The sequence below is a fragment of the Excalfactoria chinensis genome, chromosome 3, assembly GCF_039878825.1.
Source record: "Excalfactoria chinensis isolate bCotChi1 chromosome 3, bCotChi1.hap2, whole genome shotgun sequence".
Taxonomy (NCBI): Eukaryota; Metazoa; Chordata; class Aves; order Galliformes; family Phasianidae; genus Excalfactoria; species Excalfactoria chinensis.
The window spans coordinates 85,434,868-85,458,629 of NC_092827.1; the positions used below are offsets into that span (position 1 = coordinate 85,434,868).

The following is a 23,762-nucleotide window of genomic DNA, read 5'->3' on the forward strand; positions in this document are numbered from 1 at the left end:
TCAAAAAAGCTGTATTGTTACAACTGCAGCACAGGGCTCTGAATAAAAGGGTAATTCCCACAGAAGCTGTTTGCAAAGGTGCACCCTGATCATAATTAAAGGACTAATACCCTCTAACAACTTTAATCTTTTTGTGAACTATAAGGAGAAGGATCAGGAATGGGATGGGTAAAATCCAGAAAGAAACCAAAGTTCGCTTTTAACAAAACACAGGCATAAGAATAATAAACTGAAACTGTATATGAAAGTCATCTGTATATAGCTTTCTTCTAATCAGTAGAAGGTTAAAGGAGCATTGTCACTGTGGTCTCTTTCAAAATTTACTTCTGATTTTTAAATATGTATTTAACGTTCCTCTTGTTTCTGCAGTTGGCCATGTATAATCATTCATACACCAATATCGCTATCCTTTTTTTCCCCCAACAGATGCAGCTTTGTGATCTTGCTTTTCCCCTTTTCGGGCAGCAGGCAGGAAAGGAAAGAACCAGGTGATTCCTGAGTGAATGCTGAATGTCAGAAACAAAGGAATTGTCCGTTCCCTCACAGTTATCACACAGAAGTGCTAACAGAGGGTATCTACATACCTTGTTACCTCCTGTTGCAGTCTGGAAACGCTGGGCACATAGAACATTACCCCGAAGAAAAGCAAAGGCTCATTGGCAAATTTGTCCAGCTGCTTCTTCAGAGGCTTTTCCAGTTCAACCCAGCGGGCTTGCTGGCTCTTGCTGAGAAACCAAAGGCCAAAGTAGTGTGTCTAGATAAAGAAACAAAACAGTGTCAGTTTATCCTTTTCAGCTAGACCACACACCAAAAACCAATGACACAAATGCAAACAAGAACAGATGGCACTGTGTCAAGTCTGTCATTTCCATATGTAACAAAAAAATAGGTGTTGGGTTTGTTCTTTTTTATTTATTTTCATTCTGTGATTTTTTTTAACAGCCTTGAAGACAAATTAACACTGCAATATAATGTACTTCATGCAGTAATGTCAACCCCTTTATCTCTCCAAATACACTAAAGGGTTCTGTCTGAGATTACGGCATAGGCACCAAAACTGATTTACAGATTGCGCCTGGTCCAGTTTTATTATTTGACACGCTTACATCTGTACCTTGTGAACAGACAGCAAACATCAAGTCTTAATCAAAGCGCAGAAGCTTCATGAGATCACGCCCATTGCAAACAAAGGACAAGGCAACCCTTCCAACTCCTCAATGTAAACTTTCCAATAGTTTCCAGTAGTTTGGATTAACCCTAAAACAAATGGAATGCTTACTTTGTTGTTACAGCTTAACTTAATTGGACAATCCTTCCACAGGCAGTCACAATCTTTTGTACATAGCACCGCCTTTCCAATAAAGGTACTGGAGAGATCTATACACATATGCCAACATGTATTTATCAATTCCAGAGCCATTTTCCTGATGCATTATGTATAATAATCACTTCCTTAAAAAAATTACAAATCATTCACAAGGTTTTATGATGTGCAAGTCAATACTGCATAAGACAAGCTGTTTTCTCTAGGCTCTTCAAAAAGAACTACGTTTAAAGCTTCAGCTATTTAATATACTGCGTCAATCTCAATTGTTGTCATGCGCCCTGTAAGAAGCACAAGGAACTGTTCCTGGTGGTGAGTAATTAACAAGAAGCAGTGTTCACAAACAGAGCCTTAAATTCTATAAACTGGTAGTAAGAAGCTGAAGGCATGTCTGATTCGTCATGAAAGGTTCTATCAAAAAGCCCCTAAACCACCTACCCACTGTGCCAATACTGTCCATAAATGCACATTAGTTAACACTTAGTTAACACTAAGTACTACGACTAAGATCTGAAGGAGTAAAACTGAAGGAAATAAGCCACCCCTTGCTTGGAAATCTGACTGATGCCCAAACTGTAGTTCATACCAAAGTTTTTTCTGCTATACTTCAACTGACAGAAACAAGAGATTTCCATCAATGCTGTCAATATAAAATCCCACTCCATACTAAAACTAAAATGGAAACAGCAGGATGAACCTTTCTGGACACCGAGCAGATGTAGGAGATGAAAGTAGGATCAGTACTATTTATGCGTATTTCTCTCATTTCATCTAAATAATATCCTTGAGGTTTAATCCAACTGATTTTCTATTCCATGGAAACCTTCTAGTACATTCCATTAGTTTAGATTAACCCCAAACCAAATAAAATACTTATTTTGTTGTTATAGCTTAACTGGACAACAATCCTTCCACAGGCAGTCACAAGCTTTTATACACAGCGCCACCTTCTAAATAAAAATACTGGAGCCAGGGTAGGAAAAAAAATAAATAAATCTTATTTCCTGTTTTGCAAAGCGTTCATTTGAAATTACTTTTAATGCACTCCAAAAGTTTGACCTGGAAATCAACCACCACGATTTCTCCAACCAAATTTCCCAGATGCTCTCATTTTCAAAGATCTGTTATCAAAATAGAGACCATTTGCAATGTGACATTTTGCTAAAGCAGCCATTACAGGTCTGTTTCACTTCAGAAACAGAAAGGATACTTCTCTAAAAGCACTGTATCTATCAGGACTTAGAATCCAAGGCACACGCCACCAATGGCAATACTGAAACTTTACAATACTTAGAAATTACAACAAAGAAGCACAAGCAACACCACTCTAATACTTTGATAGCTGTCAAACGCACAAGAAAATCACATTCAAAAACTCTGAATAGTAGTATGGGTGTATTTACTTTAAGGCCTCATTATGTGCATAGTTCATATCCATATCATTCATATCATTCCCCAGAATGTCCAGACTAGCATTTAGCTAAGGTAATTAAATCAACTTGATTCCTCAGTTAAGTCTGTCAAATCTGCAGTACACCTTGTACACTGACAAGTTCTCTTTAACAGCAGCTTGGGTACAGCATAGCAAGCTGGTTCCTTTTTGAAGAAAATCAGTGCAGTATTTCCTTCTAGAATTTAAAAACATATTCATTCATTCAGTCGATCCAGGGCACAAAAAAATAAAAATAAAAATAATTAAAAAATCAAGTCAGCATCTCCCATATGGTAACTTTAAAACCAAAATTCACTACCAATCATAGAATCACCAAGGTTGGAAAAGACCTAGAAGATCATCCAGTCCAACTGTTCACCTATTACCAATAGCTCCCACTAAACCATGTCTCTCAATACAACACCCAGTTGCTCCTTGAACACCCTCAGGGTTGGTGACTCCACCAGCACCCTGGGCAGTCCATTCCAGTGCCTGACCACCCTTTCTGAGAAGTAATATTTCCTAATGTCCAGCCTGAATCTCCCCTGCAGCAGCTTGAAACCATTCCCTCTAGTCCTAATTAACTGATAGATGCCTATTCTGTCTCCAGAGTCATCACTGCATTAAGAAGTGCTTTTTAACCAGCTGAATGTGATAGGAATTAGGTTAAAGTAAACTAGCAACTAAGATGACTTGCAGCCTGAAGCCTGAAATAATTATTCAAGGGATTGAGGGTATTAGAATTAAACAGCTTGAATGAGCACAGTCCCTCCCCATTGAGCAGTGGGGCAACTGAGCAACAAAAATTTAGTTTTGCTACGGTAAAAGGCTCTTAATGTACCAAATCCAGGAAAGAAAAAAAGGAAAAATAATACAATCTGAATCACTTCTAAGGAGTATGAAGAGAATGCTGCTTCTAAGCTTCTGGAGTAGAGCAGATACCGCAGACCACCCCATGGGAAGCATGCATTTCACAGAGCCAAAAGATGACCATTTTTCCTGGAAAGCATCCTGGAAAGGATCAAGCAATTGCAGACAAAACACAAGAACTGCAGAACGGAGATTGAGTCACAACTGCATGTCCTTGGAAGGGAAGAGCAACACAGCTAACTGAGTATCAGCTTCTAGTTGCCAGGAATTTTACTTCTTGAAAACGTTAGAATTTTCTCACAACTCACTGTGCAGAAGGACTTCCATAACCACTACCACAAATGCCTGAAGAGGCTCCACCTCAAGGAACATCACTAGTTCTGATCAAGAACAAAGGAATACAGGGCTAGAAATGGCTGAACCTCCAAGTTCAGCACACTATGACCTGTCATCATGTGATAGTACAGAAGGCCTTCCCAAATCTGAGTCAGGTGCTGCCATACACTTTAGCCTACAGAGCGTTTTTATAACACAGACAAATCACAGGTTAGATGGCAGGATAATCATAAAAAAAGAGGGTACCTTTCCATCTATAAGCAGCTGACTAATTGCAAAAGCTGGTCAATTTGTCCATCCGTGCAAAGCAAAACATTGGCTTCACTCCAGTTTTCATGGAAAAAAAATGTATCTACACTTACTCGTGGCAGGCCCCAAATTAATGTGGGTTGCTCAAGCAAGTAAGATCAGCAAGGTGGTATAGAAAATAAATAATGAAGGCACTTCTAAAAAAAAAAAAATCAAGCATACATCTTCTAGTCAGGGTGACAGATGGGCAAAGATATACTTCTTATAACACTAAACATATGCACGCATATTCCATCTGTGGACAAAGAGCTCAAGTTGCTGGTGCTTTTGGTCTGTCTAATCCAGAAATGAATGAATAGCGCTGTATGAAAAGAGCTCAAGAATTGTTTCTCGGTTTGGGCATTTTCCTTGCCTACCAGGTATTAGAAGGAAAACTGGCTCACACTCATGTAGAAGCTGCAGTCTGAACACAGGAACCCGTGAATCCCAAGTGTACTAAGTGAAAATGTGATCTTTGAAACATGGTAATTCAAAAACACTGGACACAAAAAAAACATGTGAATAGTTTCTTAAAAAAAAAGAAAGGAAAAACAATGGGGAGATGTTTTTCCTGCTGGTTCAGTCAATGATGCAATCATTTTATTCTTGGACTTAGCCATACTCCTAAGTCCAGAGCTACACTTGTCTTTTTGTCAGGCAAAACCAGCAGAATTGTCAACACCACCAGACTACTTGCACTCACTAAACCAGCAAATCTCACTCAGAAGAATCCAGCGAGACAGGCTCAGTGTTTATTAAAGCATCTGGTTAAGTGGCCAACTAAATATTTATCCTCAGGGAAGAGGCAGAGTTCCAGCTCCTCGGGGTGAAAGCAATAAGCTCTGCTGTCCTAAGGCTCTCACTCAGCCAGCTGTTCCTAGAAGCACTGCCTGAACTCAGCCCCAGCACAGTTGGTGAGAAAAGTCCAACCAAGTCAACTGTGGAGGCAATCAGATGCTGAGCAGGAACCTCCAGTTGTATCCAACAAGGAAAGAGCATCTTCTAGAAAAAAAAAAAAAAAAAGAATGAAAGAAAAAGAACAGCAGAAAATTGCCACCCCCATGGAGCAGCTCGTCACTCTTTCTTTGTCTGGGTTTTGCAACACAACAGTACTGGAGGTACCACTGTGGAATTGAGCTTCCATGAGTAAGTTCGGTTAGAGTGGACCTTGCCCAATACCCCCTGCTGACCTCACTTCCCCTCAAAATACAAACAACACAAAACAACACAAATTATTACCCAAACACCCTAAGATCTGTAAACTTTTTTTAAAGTTAATAAAGAGAAAAAAAGGAAAAAACAGACACGAAATCTCACAACGGAGTTACACAGATTACTTCGCTCTTTCAAGTAAGTTCACTTAGTCTCACTAGAAGGGCAAATGCTATTGTACTGACAAAAAACCTTCTATAATCTGCACAGATAAGTGCAAGGTTATAAGAGAATGCTTCTGAATTCACCCTCCTCCTCTTTTCCCTTCCTCCCTACTCTTCTTATTCAACTTTGCATTATGTTAAGCTTAAGAGCCCAGTTCATTGGGACTGGCAACTGTTCATGGATGATCATAGGACCGATGCTTTGTCAAGAACTTTGCTGAAAGGGATAAAAAGATTTTACAGTAGTTATATGGCTATGCTTTCTACTGACCTATTCCTGAACCCTGACTCAGTCAGGGAGTGAGCTGCATTCCCCAGAGATCAAACAGAAATATGCATAATCCATTAGATACTGTTTTTCAGTTATGTGTGGTGTAATGATTGACAGTCCTTTGCAACAATATATACAGCTATCTCAAACGGTTTTGCTTTTTGGCAGAAGCTTCAAACAGTCTTTTTGTTTATTTCTAAAAAACAACTTGAGAGAAACATGTACATATTCCTAGCACTATGGTAAATGTTGGGGTACACCTGGGATCTATTTAAAGATAAGAACAAATGAAAGTATTGAATGAAAGCTGTACTTTATTCTTTAAAAGAAGTCATTTTCACCTAGGACTGCGTGGAAGAGACTTGAAACAGCATGTTAGCTGTTTTGCACACATGGGATTTAATGAAGTTTGGTTTTTCTTTACTCATATATCACAGAAGTCCTTTGCTTCATTCTGGAGAATTCATGAAGCCTCCATCCAACATGGATTCTTGCAGAACTGCTTTTCTTCCTCAGCCAATACATTTAGTGTGGTCTCTCCATTCTACTCAGCTATCAAGTTGTAGGAATCTTATAGAAATCTAAGCTTTCTCAAAATATCTTTGACTCTTCTGTGAAACTTGATTGGTCAATGACTGCTAAATTAGTCTAAAGAGGGAACAGGACTGTCATAAAATTATTGCATTAGCCTTACAGAGGAGACTCTGTAAGCCATGTCAGGAGGACCAGAGAGTCCGAAACAGAATTGAATTTAGTGTCAGGAAGGTCAGCACACATTAACAAGCATCTCAGAACTTGCTAGTGCCAAAGATTTCTTAACTGAGGAGCAGAGAAGATGAAGGAGCACCTAAGGGTTTGAAGATGCAAGTAATTCTCTTCTGTCCTTAACATTTAAAGCAGCACTGGATGCTACCAGAATCAATCAGAAGGGGAAATAATAGAAAAGAGACTCAAGAATGCTTCTGTTAAAATATGCTGTACTGTTGAAATCTGAACTCTACAAAATTGGTTCAACACTGCCAAAACTTTGTTTAGAAAAAAAAAGCGGAGAGGGTGATGAAAGAAGGGGAAAGTAGTCCAATAACATCAAAGCATTCTCTTCTGTGTTGTTATTTTTTCATCTTAAAACACAAACTCTTTGTGCTGACATTTCTTTTTGCATGACACAAACAAATTTGAAAATGAAAGAAAAACACCAAAGCAATACAAAGCCCCCGTGAAACTGAACACTGACCAAAACAACTTTCGTTCCTACTCTACTGTCTGATCTCTTTTTCTGGAAAATTTTGAAACTTCAGCTTTCATCCCAAAGTAAAACAAAACGTATTCTGAAATCACAATACACTTTGTGAAGAAGAATGCTAACCCACTGATAGAGCTATTGTTCAGAAATGCAGGTGGATCTGTACGGAAAGAATCTTTAAACCCCGCACTGCGCTAACTTCATAAACCACAAGGAACAGAAGGAGAATCACTTCATTCATTTCACTCCTCTCTGCACTGGAAGGAAAAGGAAATACCTGGCCTCTATACATACACTCTAAAGTATCCCCAACAAGAAAAAGAAATCATTTTCAATTACTGTGAACTCCTCACATCTAAAAGATAGTGGAAATGCTTCTAATACAATCCATGTTTAAAAATACAACCACCATACAATCCTTCTGACACTGCCCTATTCCTGCTGGCACATTCCTCTGCCTATTCTACAGAAAGATACAGTGAGATCTTTCTCTGACTCTTTATCATCCTTGATCTAAAAAAATAAAAAATAAAACAATAAAACTGAGTATTTGCTTAGCTCCCACCTGCATCAGCTATTTGTATGCTACTTTCCAGTTGCCACTATTACATTTATTCATATAGAGCCCCCTGTAAGTCACTGCAAGATCCAGCAGGACAGTCAGGCAATATGGAGCCGTTCCCATGCAATGATTTTCAATCTGTGGCTTGCAAAAGCCCATAAGCATGCAGGATACATAAGGAGTCCACAGAATTTAAATAAGAAAGGACAGTTCATTTGTGCCACACATTGGAGGGAGCTTTCTCACCAGAAGGCTCAGCATGTAACACACAAACTCCACAGCAAGAGCTAGAAAATAAAAGATTTTGGTCTTTAATAAGATAAGTCTGGGTTTCTAAACTTTTCCAGAAGTACTGTAGATGAAAAATAAACCTTTTGTAGTTTCAGATACCAAATATTTCAGTTAAACAATAGAAAGAAAAAAACCCACCCTCAAACTTTCACTAGCTGTTCAGCCTACTAACACAATTGCTGCTTGTTGTGGTTAGTAATAAGAATATATTTTTATCAAGGTATGCATTTGAAAGCCAATGGCCTCATTCTCACCGATGCAATTCAACCTACCATGTCAATGAAATCAAGGTTTCACTCAGACAAACATGACTGCAACTTGGCACACCAGCATCTTGATTTAGAAGGTAACACCCATCATCTTCTAAGAAAAGAAGAAACCTCATCCTCATACTACAAAGAGCTCTCAAAGCTACAATGAAAACAATAGCACAACACTCTGGGTGCTGCTCTATCTTCAGTTTCCATGCAACCAGAAGACATTTGTCTGAGCTCCAGCTGTTGATCATACCTGGCAGCTATAAAAGTAACACAACTGAAATGAACGAGGACTGTCAGAACTAAACGATGTAATGGCTTAGGTTGGAAAGGACCTTAAAGGTCACCCAATTCCAGCCCTCCTGCAAAAGGCAGGGCTGCCACCCACCAGATCAGGCTGTCCTGGGCCCCCACCAAGCTGGCCTTGAATCTCCAGGAGTGGGGCATCCACAGCTTTTCGGTGCAGCTGTGCCAGTGCCTCACCACTCCCTCATTAAAAAAATTTCACCTAACATTTAACCAAAATCTTCCCTCTTTTAGATTAAAACCATTTCCCCTTGTCCCATCACTATCAGACTGTGTAAGAAGTTGGTCTCCCTCCTGTTTATATAAACTCTTCTCAAGAACTGGAAGGCCACAATGAGGTCTCTCCAGAGGCTTCTCCAGCCTTCCTCCAGACCTGTTCCAAAAGCTCCACACCTTTCTCATGCTGGTGGCACCAGGCCTGGACACAGTACTCCAGATGGGCCTCACAAGGGCAGAACAGAGGGGTACAATCCCTTCCCTCATTCTGCATCTTGTGATGCAGCCCAGGATACCGCTGGCCTTCTCGACTGCTGGCTCACGTCCACTAAAAATGTGTCAAGTTATAAGTGACAGATGGCCTTTCCTGATTACTCTTACCTCACGTAATTCCAGCCTCTGAGCAACAGCTTCCAAGCACTCCTGCCCCGTGCTTTCCACGGACAGAGTGCATTCGATGACATTGCTGTCCAGCAGACGGATCCGTGTCACAAAGCAGTTCTTGCTCAAGACATTGTAGCGTCTGGTCCGTCGTAGTTTCAGCCCGAAAGGCATGGCTGTTGGCCTAGAAGGCAGTCGCTTCCCTTTACTCTTAGAAGAGTATCAGCACACTTGTCGACTTGCCTTGAAGGCTTCTTCAATTGGCACTACTCTCCTCCAGAAATGGAGGTGGCTGTCCATTCCCAGGGCAGGCTCCAAGGAATTCCTGTGAAATACATACAAATAAATAGAATTAGGTATGAAATATGATGTTCCCAAAGATCAGCAAAACAAAAGACTTTAAGGAAAAACAGTCACATTTAAACCCATAAACAAACACCCCTACACATATGACTGTCAGGTAATCGCAGCATCTCCCAAAAGAACACATTCTACAACAAATCTTACAAAAATTCTACCTTGGTGCTGAATTTTCATTGCAAAGTCATTCCATGAGAAGCTCAATGAAAACTGCAATTCTACAGGGCAAACATGCAGAGGTGCTAACTTTCCCACCATTACCCCACCACAGGGGTCTATAACATAATCTTCAAGTTAGGTTTTCAGTGTCCTCAGGCTAGCTTTGAAAGCTAGCTTAAGGAACAGAAGAATTTAAAAGAGGTGAGAGTTTGAAAGAAGAAAGTCTGGATGCAGTCAACAGGAAATGCATGTGCTCAGCACTTAAGAAATATCAGACCTGAAGCATGCATGTGAAAGGCAAGAAGCATCCAAGACATTAAAGAACAGGTTCCTCTGAGGGAATTCCTGACATCTTGCTCACTTTCAGCTCCAAAGCAGGTCTGCATTTCAACCCTTTCAGGTGGAATGAGTAACTGTCAGACATCAGGGAGGAGGACAAAACCAAGTGGTTTAATCAAGGAGGCACACAACTGTTAAGCCAAAATACAAAGCAGATAAAAGAACTAAAGATACAGATTAATGACATCTAAAATGCTATGATCCTTTATATTATTATTCTTTTTTCTTAATTTTAGATGGAATCAAGTTCCAATTAAATCACAACAAAGCATCTGTACTGGCATAGCCAGATTCATAGCGTCATTTTCCACATGCAGGAAGGAATGAAATAAATGCAAACAGAAAATCAGCCACAGAAATTACTTGTTACCAAGCCTTCCTGGTTTAGTTTGAATATTCTGGAAAAGAGATGAAGGAACGCTAACAATTGCACTTAGAGGTCCACTTCTCTTAAATACAGAAAATAAAAACTAGCTCCCATTTCTTCTTAAGGGACACAACAGAAAGCATCGCCAGCAGAGTATGCATCATTTAGCTGAATGTGACATTTCAAAAAGATACTACACTGCCCACGTGTGTTGTTTGGCATGGAGCTGGATGAATCAGTTTTTAATGATTCTAGTTGCTATGGAGATTATTAGAAGCAGCCCAATTGACTACAGTGATTATTGTTATACTCAAAACATAACTATCATGTATTTGGTCAAGAGTATTTTCTAAAGCCAACATAACTTGTCTCTTATTAGGGGGTCAGGGCAACACAATCCAAACCAAAGTCACATAAAGAAAATCACAAGCAACTCCTCACTATTTGGGTGTGCAACTACTCTGGTGATTTGCTAGCTTTACCATAGAAACACCCACAGACTCCAAGAAGGGACACATATCATTTGACAGAGGTGCAAACAAACCGACAGATTAGCTGCTGTACTTTCTCATTTCTAACTTTTCTGAGTACAAACATGATTTAATATTTTCAGGATTGCATGAGAGAGTCGTTATACATTCGTCACTGTAATATCAGAAGCCATCAAACATTAACAAATTCATCCTCAAAACAATCTGATGAGGCAGGGACATACTAACTATGATTCAGAGACAAGGAATTGAAACAAACATCAGCCAGCTTTATCCAAGATCACTGGGAAAACAGAGCAGATCCATATACTAAAACACAGGTCGGTCTATGCTTTAACCCCTAGATGTTAACTATTTGGCAGCTATTTTTCCTATGAATCTATCCAAAACCACAACATGAAGTTGAACAGTGGGAAAAAATGAAAGGAAATTACAAAGAATTAAGGGTGTGGAGAACTATATCTTATCAAGAATAGTATTTTTGTTCGGTCTCTGGCTTTGGAGATAATTTCAATTGGAACACAGAGGGTTTTAGCTAGCCATTTTAAAAAGTAATATTATACTCCATGAAAACTGAACAATCCAACTCTTTAACAATCCAACTCTTTAACAATCCACTGTCCCTGAAGACTTCCATACAGACATTTTGTTTTGGAATAAAACCACCAATTCCCACATAGTGAGAACATTAACGGGACTACAAATTAATTGTTCTATCCTCTGGTTTGCTTACGTAAATAAGGGCAATATTTCCTTCACTTTTCTAGAAGCAGTAAAGTAACAGGAATTTTTTCTCAAGTCTATCGAGAGCCAAAATCCAGCCTCACTTTCTATGGATGCAGACATACAAATGGGTTAATGTCTTTATGCTACACCTTGTACAACATGATTTGGGTTACATTTTTATTTCACACAAATATACAAGAGAGCATGATGTCAGCTCTGCCATATGAAACATCACACTTGGGATGATGAGGCTGAGACAACATCAACTGGCTCAAATCAGACCAGCCATTAACAACTGTTAACTCTGAATTCAACGCACGTGTCTAACTTTCCCATTTATACAGTTTCTGGATTTTGGACCACCTTTACACCTTGGTTTTCTGTTAGGCTGTCACTTTTAATGTTTCTGCTAAGCCTACTACGTCATATCACAAAAGCCCCTCCTAAATCAAACAGAGTATTATGCTTCATTATGTTTGTGTAATTACAAAAGCATCAGGACTCTCAGTTTTCACTTGTAGAATTTTGCAGACAACTGAAAAAGGAGAAGGCTGGAAACAGAAGGGCCCTGGTCTGAGTTTTTCCACAAATAGAGCTCTTCACCTGAAATCTTGACAGAAAGTTAAGCACAAACCCATCACTCTTCAGAATGCAAAAGGGAGATAACTGTGCCCACTGAATGAAATATTAACATTTCTACTATGGTCAATAATAAAACAGCATCTGCTGTAAAATGCACTCGAAGGAGAACGCATTCTCTCACTTCACTGGCTTTTGTATGCAATTTTTGAAACTCCAGGAAGAAAGCAATTACTGTCAAACAGCAGCCTGTATTTACCAACAGCACCTGGCTCCCCTCCAGCATTCCTGGCCCAGCAGGAGCAGCAGCACACCTCACACAGCTATGTAACCCTGGGCTGGGCATGAAACCGCAGCACTTGGTGTGCACTCACGTGGGGTGCAGCCTACGGTTTGAGGGAAGAGTAAAAATAACAGTGTTAGGGAGACAGGACGTGCAGCAGCACAATCCATCTACATTTCACTGAGTTCCACCTAAAAGAGGACGTCTCTACCTGTGAAACAGCCTCCTCTCATAGAGAGGCCTCTAGGCATCTAGCAATCACCTACAAGCACACAGGGTGGCCAAGAGAACTCTCCGAGTACATTTAAAGCAGAAGATAACAGCTACTGTTAATAACGCCGTGCATCACAGGACACCGAAACACAGTGAGCAAAGGTGATCTCAGCATTTCTACTTTCCCAACTTCATTCCAAGCTTTCCTTCCCAGTTTCCCATCAGATCCATCTCCTGTAACAGATGTCTTAGTATTTAAGTTACCGTGCATTTTCCCTGTGTCCTATGAGTCAGATTCTACTTTCACTGGTACAACATCTAGAGTAGTTCAACTCTTGTTCAAGTAAAAAGAATAATTCTGATTCTGATCAAAGTTCTACCCTTGTTTTCTTTGCTTTTGATGACATACCTGCATAAACGTCATTAAAGACATTCTTTTTATCCTATTCTCTTCTAATAGAGCAACCCTTTCGGTGTAAAAACATCTTTCTTATGCGACCATTAAGCAGCTTCCTGGAGATTTAATGGATCAAAGTCTATTAGGCAGACATATAATTATTCTTGTGTACCTAGTGGAAAAAGTATCAAGTATTTTGTGGACCTCACTATATCAGTGTCTAACATATGGTTTCTATCACAGAAATGACATGAGCTTCCCAAACTGCAATCTACTGCTTTACCCATAACCGTCTGATTTTTTCCTCCAGCATACTCTTAACAAACAGGTCTTCCTAATGCAATTATTGGTGAGTTACTTTAAGGAGTCAACAGCATAAACGATCTAAATGACACATAGCTTGCCACTCCAGTAAGTGTTAATCCATAAGAATACTTGTAACAAAGCTGGAGCTTTTACCATTCCCAAATGTGCCTTGTAGAACTTTGTCCATTAAAACAAAAGCAACAAAGTCCAAACCAAGCACACACCACCCACTCCAGCTGTAGTTAATGCCACACTACACCTCTGTGCTACAGCAGGGTGCAGCTCTACAGGGCACAGCACTGAGCCACTCATAAGAACAGGATAGTTTTCAGCTTGGTCAGTCAACTGAAATAGCTCGTGGCTGACTCCAGCATGAGAAGGAATGTTATTTTATGTGCAATAGCAAGTTGATTCAAAATGCACTTCTTTTTTCTTTAAATACGTTTTCCTCCAAATTAAGCAATTTATTCTAGAATCAAATGCCTGTTAGAACAGTGAATATTGCAAAATGCAGATGGAACGTGTTTTCTATACAAACAGACCACTTAGAGGAATTGCTGTATTTTGGTGCACCTTTCTTGCAGACTGGCTATGACTGCTGCTGTCCCTGAAGTACCACTTCTCAGAAGAAGCTCCTTAACTCTTCCTAACCACATCCTAGCAATCAGCGGTCAGGAAGAACTAAATACTGGTGGCAGAGTAAACTCTTTAAAATAAATTGATTTCAACTGTCTTGAAACTTATCAGAAACTTTGAATTTTGAACACATTTTACTGCAGTGGTTACATTTGGTAGCAACATTTATGGTCACCACTCAATTCTTTCCAGCAGTCATCCTTGTGAAGAGCTTTCCACTCCTTCGGGCTGACTAGAGCTACGGTGGTTACAAGAGATTGCTTTTCCTGCTAAATGTGATTGATAGGCATGCAAAAACATAAAAACAGCAAAGGATATGCTTAATAAAAAACAGGAACATTTCCTAGTGTGCTTCCATTATTCTTTCATGTTATAAAGAGAGGAGTATAACCACAAATACAAGTTTTAAACATACAATAAGACAAAGAACAGAAGAGATAATTCCAGTAGAGTCAAGTAACCGAGTCAGAAACAGAGCAAAGTTACTCATACTAGTATATTCACACTAGTGAAATGTGCAGTAGTTCAAACTGGGGCCAATAGTTCTGTAACTTCAAACAACACAATAAATCTTTGTTTGAAATAACAAGAGAAAACAAGCAAACACTTCAGACATCACCGCACCTGACAATCCAAGTAAGTTTCTCCCAGCTAAAGATATTCTATGATTTTACAGTCACCTATCCTGTTTTGATGAGCACCAGACAAAAATACCTACTTCGAAGAGCTGGCTCTGGAGCCACACAAGGCTCCATGTGTTACCAGCATGCCTCTGCATACTGTGACCTCCAGTATCCCCAGCTGTGGGATGAGCTCAGGGTTCTCTGCTCCCAGTACACCAGCACTGAATTGCAGGCATCAACTCAGCACCCTTTTGACTCCTTATTTCTTCATCACATCATGGCCTGATTCTAAAAAATGACAAAATATATCCATCTGCATGCACTTATTACCAGTGTGATATTTCCTCTCCTTCTTTTCAACAAGCTGAGTTTCTACAATTTATACTCAAGCAAAAGAAAAAGCAGCAATAATGCCTGCATACATCCCATTCTCCTTTGTTTTTCTTAGTATAAAAACCTGGAAAAGTTACAAAGTCTTTCAACAAGGATAACTTGGGTTATAATTATGATTTTCCAAAAACGCATCAGACAACCTCCAACTTTTAAGAATGCAAAAGTCAAAAAGGCACCTATCTAATATACTGAGATCCCCACATATCAGGCTCTTTGGCCCATGAGGAAAGAAAATATTTTCTTAAAATCTCACGCTGTAAAACCTAAGTGATCACATGTACAAATGGAGAGCGGGGAAAGATCAGCAAGAAACGCTCAACTTGCAACAAATCCAATATAAACAGTGCAGTGGCCCCTCCAAACCACAAATCTGCACTTTTCTTGAAAGAAAGAGAACCAAAGCTCTGACATCAAGTGATGCAAGACCGGTATCTGCAAGCTTACGGTAAGCATAAAGTTTTGTCCAGTTTCTTAAAGTTCAGAGTAGTTGTTTACTTCCCAGCAAATCCCATTCCAGTAAGGGACTGGAATAACATGAGGGGAGAAGTGTGGTTGCAAATAAGCAACAAGAGCCATATCTGATTTGGGGTAGGGAAGGAGTAAGAGGAAAAGGAGGAGAGGGACAAAGCAAGAGGAATAATAATAATAATAATAATAATAATAATAAACAATAAATCACGTGCACTGTACATCCTAACCCACACAAAAAGACATATTTAATTACATAAGTAGATATCTGATGTCAGATCACAACACAACCTTTTGAACTTGCAAAGAAAAAAGCATCTCCACTACTCAACGTATAAAAATGTCAATGGTACAAAATGCTGAAAAAATTCCTTCAAGTTCTGTCAAAGAAGGATTATACTGCAGGCACACACATGAAGAAATTAAACCTTATCTTTGCTGAATATAGGCCTTGATGTAAATCGTACAGCCAGAGCCTATGAATAACAGCATTTGTTTCAACAGCAGAACAGAAAAACACCTCATCTAAAATGCAGCGTAGCTGGCGGAAATGAGCTAACGGTACTTTTCTTTTGGTATTAAAGGATTATTTTCCAGTGCCCACTGTGTGGGCTTTAACACTGGCCTGAAACAGACCAAATACTTAGGAGTAAGACTTATGGCCAAAATGGGAACTTTCTTTGAAATGACCAACTTTTCTGAGCAGAGTCTCAGAATGAGAAGCCTTCAACAGGACCAGCCTCTGAGCACCTCTCTGTGCTCCTCCTTCATCTCTGCTGAACGTTACATTGATGAACAGTATCTGAAAACAATTACCTGGGTATCACCATGTTGGATGGTACACAGGATCTAAGACATTAACAATAAATGTCATGAGTTTTTTTTCCCCTACTAATTTTAGGCAGGGAAGCTCACACACTTCAAATACCAGGAAAGCCCAACAATATGAGCCCTTCACCATACGTCTGTTTTGCAAAAGCTTTCAAAGCACCCTGGGAGGAAGACCACGACTTTACTGTCACTGTATTTCAGTAAGCTGCTAACTGCATTTGCAGCAGTAGGAACTGTACAAACAGTAATCTCATATTGTTTCATTGTTCAAAAGTGTATTTTTGTTGTTATAACATATTTAGATTACTTGCAACTTCCCTTTCATCATTAATTCTAACCAACAAAACAGCTTTGCGCAAAAGGTCAGTGAAACTGTATTACCTTTAAAAAGCGAAATACAAGTTGCAGCCTTATGCAAAAAAAAAATATATATATGATGTAAGTTTTTAAAATCATGCAACATTATCCTTTGTTCAGCTTTTTGAAGCACAGCAACAGTGCTTCAAAAACACCTTACCATCCTTCTCCGTAAGCCTGTTTGGGCTATGTATTTACACTTTCCATATGATGATAACTTCATTTGGAATCATACTTGAAGCTATCAGCTTTTAATGACATTAAAGCCTACTTCTTGACTTACCCTATAAAAGAAGATAGCTGCTTTCGAACACACAAGGGATGTGTGTTCCACAGAAACTTTTACTGGGTTATGAGCTGAAAATAAGTACTTTACATCTAACGTTACCTTGTTTGGCTGCTCTTTTCAAGCAAGTCAGAATTAAGACTAATTAGTCTTAGTTCTCACATGAAAAATAGTAAAATTGCTCAAATTTAAGCTGCATGCTGTATGAATAACTTGGATCAAAACATAACTTGCACAAAATCAAAACATTTTCTGTATCAGTACAGGTGGGTGTACTCGTACACTCATATCCAAGTGGCACAAATAGGTCTTTGATCCACTGCCTCACTGAAATGCTTCTGAATGCAAGCAAAGAAAAATACTGCGTTATTATGCAATTTTATTTTCCTGTAAGAGGGTATGAGACCTAACCACCAGAACAGAAGAAGGCGGAATCAATGAGGAAAAAAATAAATGTTTGAACAAGCTTTCTGTACTTACCCTGCTCTTGTTTGACATCACACACTTCGACTAGTAGAAACCTACTAAGACAAGGTATCCTGTCATTTACACTTGGCATTAACTGGAACTGTGGGAGAAGCACAAGTCGAAACACCCACCACCAAAACAAGTGCAGAAATCCCACATGATTACAGTCCTTCCTGCAACCCTGCCTCTGGTTAGTGAATTGGAAGCACCTCATTTCTTTAACTTGAAGCCTGACACACACATTCCTCTGCAGCTTAATGTGAAAGAGGAAAGAGACCAGCACTTCCCACTGGTGCCCAGTGAGCTGGCATTTCATCTGAGGTGCTCATCTTGACTGCTGAAGTTCACCATTTCCATTTTCTATCACAAGTCTGAGAAAAATTTGCTGTGAATTAAACGGTTCTTTAAAAAATGTGTATATATAACATATAATGTATTTCTAGGAAATAATTAGCTGTGCTTTTGAAAGAGTTACTAAGGACTAATGTCATGGGGCAGTTATTCCCAGAATTGATGCCAGGGATGAAGTGACAGATAAAGGCACCACGAAGACCACGCAGAGTAAGGAATGAGAAACTTCCACAAATTGTTGACAATCCCCATGAAGTGTGATTCAGACCAGAGGCAGCAGCAGCTCTGCTCCTCTCTCTAGATACCTACAGACAACGAAAACAGGAAATCTGACTCACAGAATGGTTTGGGACCCTTAAAGAATGTGTCCTTAAGGACTACCTAGTCTAACTCCCCTGACACAGGAAGGGCTGCCGCTCATCAGATCATATCATGCCACAGCCCCAATCCTACCTGACCTTGAATGCCTTCAGGAATGGGGCATCCACAGCTTCTCTGGGCAGCCTGTTCCAGCCCCTCAGTACCCTCAAAGTGAATAATTTCTCCCTCACTTTTAAAAGCTGCATTTGCCTGCCTTGGTTTAAAAGCACTACCCCTTGTTCTACAAAGACTTTCAGTTCTCCATTTCCAAATTCACATTGGATCTACTTAAGAAAAAAAAGAACAAAAAGAGTCCTCCTCCATCATGACAATGTTAGAGCATTAGAGCATTCTCCTTTGGCTAATGTAGGCCAGCCTACAGCACAGATGCTGTACAGCCTACAGTATAAGGACCATCTGTACAAGACTGATGTGGGAGGCAGAAGAGCAGCAAAGCTCTGCTGCAGCTCACACTGAGGGCAGGGAACTGCTGGAAAGAGACTGAAGTACCCATGAAAGAAAGCACAGCTTGTGTCTCCCCAGCCACCCCCGCGCTGCTGAATGCCGGACAGTCAGTCTGAAAGTATTTTCAGTGCCTAAATATAACACAAGCATTCACAGAGCATAAACAGGAGAATCCCTGTGAAGGGCTATCTTCAAAACAACATCCATTTCTAAGTCAGACTCAAGTTCAAAGTCATATACTGGCGCGCTCAATTCAGGACATCCTTGCAAGAATAATGAATTTATTGCTATTGCACCCATCTATTTTTAATAAAGTTTCTGGAAGCAAAGAATATGAATGCCCTTTAAGGACTACTCATATATCCTCGTGCTTCTCATCAGTCCCAACCCGACTCGATAGAACACTGTCACTTCCTTATGGGATACCATAACACCAGATTTCATTGGTTTGGGGGTATGCACTTAATGGCCAACAACAAGCTGCTACATTTCTTCAGTCTTTTTTTTTTAAATTTGATATATAAACTTGTCAGTGTAAAATACGCCTGGCCTTTAATAATGCAGTTTATGCCAAAAATAACATAAATCTGTAAAAAGCACAAAGCCTAGAATGGGATAATTTATTAAAAAAATACAGAAATTACACCTTCAAGAAAGAGGGAGGAAAAAAACACAGAGTTTTGAAGTTAGCAGATTTCAAAAAAGGCAGTAACAAAACAAACCAACTAACCAAAAACAAACAGAAAAGCAACACAGAGAAGACTATGAATTATTCCCAGAAGAAAATTCAAAAGACGTGACAAGAATCCTGTTTCTTATCTTGATGTTCCTACTCCATCAGGTGTTCTGATAAAGGAAACCCAAAATTACTGATTTCCAAAGAAAGCATTCCTGAGGAGCATCAAACACTGTGCTATGAAAGTGTTCCTTTTTCTGTCTCCTTTATCCCATTAGAACAGTCTGCTCCTGCAGGACACAAACTGAAAGAGGCTGGCATTTTGAGTCCTTCTTGCAGCAATCTGTGCCAGCCTGGAAGATGCAGCATCCTTCACAAGCCACTTGTGAGAGATGAATTGCAAAATCCTCCATTACCAGCTCTAAGCGCTCGAGTAAAGCAGTCAGGAAGTGGTGGCATGATTTAGGCACTGGAAGATTCATGTTCTGACACAGACAAGGGCAGCACAAATCTTTTACCATATTCTCACAAATGGAAATAAATAAAGACAGCCACAAGACCAAATCCACATTGCACAACCCTTCCTCAGGCCACCAGGCTAAGTAATTGTTTGCTGGTTAGTAGGGCTCAAACAGCAACCCTATCCTTGCCATGAAAGAATATGAAAATATTGTACGAATGTATTCAGTTTTAACAGAAAAGCTTTTTTTTTTTTTTTCCTCCTGTGAATTACAGCAAATATTTGTCTGCATGAAGTAGAGAAGGAAGAGGGAGAAAGAAAATTGGTTGTCAGGGATAACCAAAGAACTCAGAAATAGGGATTTCCTCTGCACAGATAGGAAAGGGAAAAAAACTTTCCAACATCTGATTTGTACTCTGAAGAAGTAAAACAGTGCATGGAATGCATGCCAGATTCTTCTTCTTAATCCCTTTGCCTATTCAAGCTGCATTTTCACTAATACAAAAATAAAGCTACACCTCAACCTAATTTATCTTCTGGCTCCTTACATACAGAGGTCCAACATGACTCATTATCCATTATCAAGAGTTAGACAATTCCATTTACCTAGGCTATTATTCAATCACAGAGGTGAGAATGAGGTATTCAGTAGAGATGGGAAAAATATTACAGTATTTGCAGTAGGTGCACACAGCAAAGAAGTTGGAATTAAGTCCAACTGACACAGTAGATGCCAAACAGACTCCTGATTTCTCATTTGTTTCTCCATGGAATAGTTTCATGCATCTTGGGTATTTTAGAAAGCAAAGGGAACTATTTTTAAAGCCAAAAAAATGGTAATATATTACATTGTTTCATACCAATAAAGCATTTTCAGTGGTCATAACTATCAGTGGGGTCTTAAACATGAGAAAAGATTGTGTGGGATCTTGAGAATCGAAGAGAGATGTTCAGGTAAGGACGCCTACATTAACGAGTGGTCCACTTAAGAAGGTTTGAATACTCTCTTTCAGCTGGAGAAAAAAAACCAAACTATAAGAATGACAATAAAACTTTCTCAACTGGTATATAAAATCACATGCCCTTGCACCATTCCATATATAGCTAGCTCCCCTAGGTACGGTGGTACCCTGAAATGAAAACAAGGGAAGACTCTGGCTATAGACATAAGAATAAACCCACTCTTTATAAGTATTGTTTTCCTTCTACAGGAGGAAGAGTGAAATGCTCCACGTAACATTTTATTCTGTAAATGAAGGATACTGCTTACAGGCTTCCTGTAGTGGAATGCACATTTCTTTTCCATAAGCAATTTAAACTGCCAAGTTTAAACAGAGAAAAAAATATCATATGTAACCATGGATATCTAAATTTAGAAAGACAAACAGTTCTGCTGCGGGGGGGTAGAATGGTAAGAAAAGTATTGTTATTACAAGTAATATGGAAAGGAACTGTGACAGTGCATGACATGCACAGGAGGTAAGGACTAAGTCGGGCAAGTGCCCATGAGGGAGATGAGGCTTCTGGAAGTGCTGCATCTGAAGTATAACTGACTACAAAAACTTCACATCTTACTGTCAAGCTTCATGAGCTCATTTTCTTTTCAGTTGAAAAGCTTTGAGAAGGATATCACCACCATCAGTGGCTTTGTAGCCATTTTCAAGTTCAATGCCATAAGCACAGATGGGCATTATTATGATAATAAAGTCTGCATATAATTTAGATACCTATTTTCCCAAAGATGCTCTGGTTTTGGCTAGAAGTCTTCACAGACTTAGCTGGGAGATTCTTCCATCTAGAATCTGAAGCAGAGAGCATCTAGATAGTTGTACTGCATGCAAAGACACCTTCATCAGCTATTATTATACTTCTCACAACCCCAAAAGGAATAAAATCCAATACCCGAATTGCACTACAAACATCCCAAGGTAAAACACAAAAAAGAAAAAAATTGTAAGTGACTGTTGAATCTTGCTTCATTTCGAAGAAAACAAAGTCACAGGTCTCAAAACAAATACCTGGATAAAAACACAGATGGTTTGGAACACTATAATCAGCCAACAGATCTGCTTGAGGAAGCAATCCCTCCAGGAAAGAAAGAACATCCTATTGTCAGCTACAATGGAAAACAAATTTAGTTTGAATCTACATATTCAAGTAAAGAATGCAACCTACAAAACTGTATTTCTTCCTTAAAATGCATTATTTAATTACATCCTTGAAAACAAGAATTGCTCTCTCCCCTTTAGAACCAAAACCTGCTATGCATTTCTGATCACTTGTCTAGAATCAGCAGACATGTACCAATCCTAAAGTCATCTGGACATGAAAATTCTGTTTATATTGCTTTCCCATCCCTTACACATAGATATCCCTCACAGGGTTGTACCAATCACAGCTACTACTAATGAAAAATCACATCTGTGTGATCTTAAAACGATCTTAAATGCTTGTTTTTATTTCTTTACAACGTCATTAATAGAAGATATCCAGAAGGTTAAATATATATATTTAATATAATATTAAATATATTAATATTTAATTAATAAATATATATATACATTTATATATATATTTTTATATGTACATATATATTTTATTTTATAGCATCCAAATTAAGACAGGGCATATAATTTTTTAGGGGTGGACACTGAAAATGTATCTTCCAAACTGGAAAGCTGCTAATGCTAAATCCCAAGAAATAACTAAAACTAACTTCCTTGCTCATTTGTATTAGATAATTGAAGAGGATGGCCTGCGGACTAAGAAACCATTCAAGCCCACCAAGGCACAAAAAGCCTGTACAAAGACGAACCAAAAAGATGCGTAACAAAGCATTTTTAAAATGCAGTTTTGAAATTTCCTATTGTCAAAATTGTTAATGAAAAACTGGAATTAAGAATTCAGCTTGCTGAAGGGTAACCACGTTACACAATGTGCGAGCATGTCATGGAGTTAGCAGGATCTCATGCAGAGCACTCGTGTCCCCATCTCTAAGCGTCACTGGGACCATACAAACTATAGACCAGCTGACCTCCCTCCCCTAACTCCCTTTGTGTCTTTGTTATGGCCTGACTCAGCTTACTGTTTCCATACTTCTATCACACATCAGAACACAGCGATATTTTGAGTAGATATACAGAGCGTTCAAAGTGTTTTGAATGAAAAGAGTCATGAGAATCTAAATAAAATTAATGAGGTGCAAGAGAGGTACACAACACTTATTTCTCTCCACTAAAATCTTGGTATTTAACCTCAATTTTGCCTGTTAAAAGTTTACCAGCCTATTTCCTCCCACTGCTCCAACCATGCTTAAGTGCCTGAATCTCTCTTCCAGCCAGCTACAAATTCCCAAATTTATGGAGCATGCAGTGAGCCAGGCTGGGGCTGGACAATCAAGTAACCCGACTGTCTGCTCAGAGCAAATCTTGACACAAGGTTTATTTTTTCGTTTGCTTTACTTTGCAAACAATACTACTTTAAAACGAATCAAACACCGTCTCCTAAAAATCCCCGTCCTTGGCAGCTCGTACATGTCTGCAAACACAAAGAGAGTGTTAAACCAGCCGTAACCCTGTTCCAGGCACCCGAACCCCAGTCACGAGCATGTGTTTGAAAACCTACAGGCACAGTAGTTCAAAATGCAATTCAGTCTCATTGATACAGCTCAGTAGTTTAAAAGCAGAAGGGCTATATCCTATTAAAAATAACAGGAAATCAACCATAGCAATAAATCTAGAGCTGTGGCTGCTGCAGTTCCTTATCTTCCACGAGCAGTTGGTGGTATGCAAAAAGCATACAACTTTTTCTTTTAAAAAACAGATCAGAACAAACAAACAAAAAAAAAAATCACTCCAAAACTGAAGGTTCCATTTGAGAATAGCTTACATCAGTCAGTCACAGCCTTGGGAGACCTGAATCCCTAAGACCTTCTCCCTGGCGAGGCAGGATATCCTGTTATATTTTGATGGTTTACTTCTGCCTCCAGGCAAAAACATGTCACTGAGAAAGCAAA

The 23,762-nt window shown here is 39.2% G+C and overlaps 1 protein-coding gene across 3 annotated transcripts in view; it reads right to left on the reverse strand.

Annotated features, from left to right (window-relative positions):
* The window catches only part of PTPN14 (protein tyrosine phosphatase non-receptor type 14), a 103,244-nt gene that overhangs the window by 58,356 nt on the left and 21,126 nt on the right, over nucleotides 1-23,762 (reverse strand). For all 3 annotated transcript variants that reach the window (XR_011903085.1, XM_072332028.1, XM_072332027.1), the window contains exons 2-3: nucleotides 9,154-9,478; nucleotides 585-754 (exon numbers count right to left, since the gene is read on the reverse strand). Coding sequence is in view for 2 of the 3 variants with exons in the window: in XM_072332028.1 (XP_072188129.1) it covers nucleotides 585-754; nucleotides 9,154-9,327 (344 nt within the window). In the remaining variant the exon portion in view is untranslated. The remainder of the gene's footprint in view (nucleotides 1-584; nucleotides 755-9,153; nucleotides 9,479-23,762) is intronic.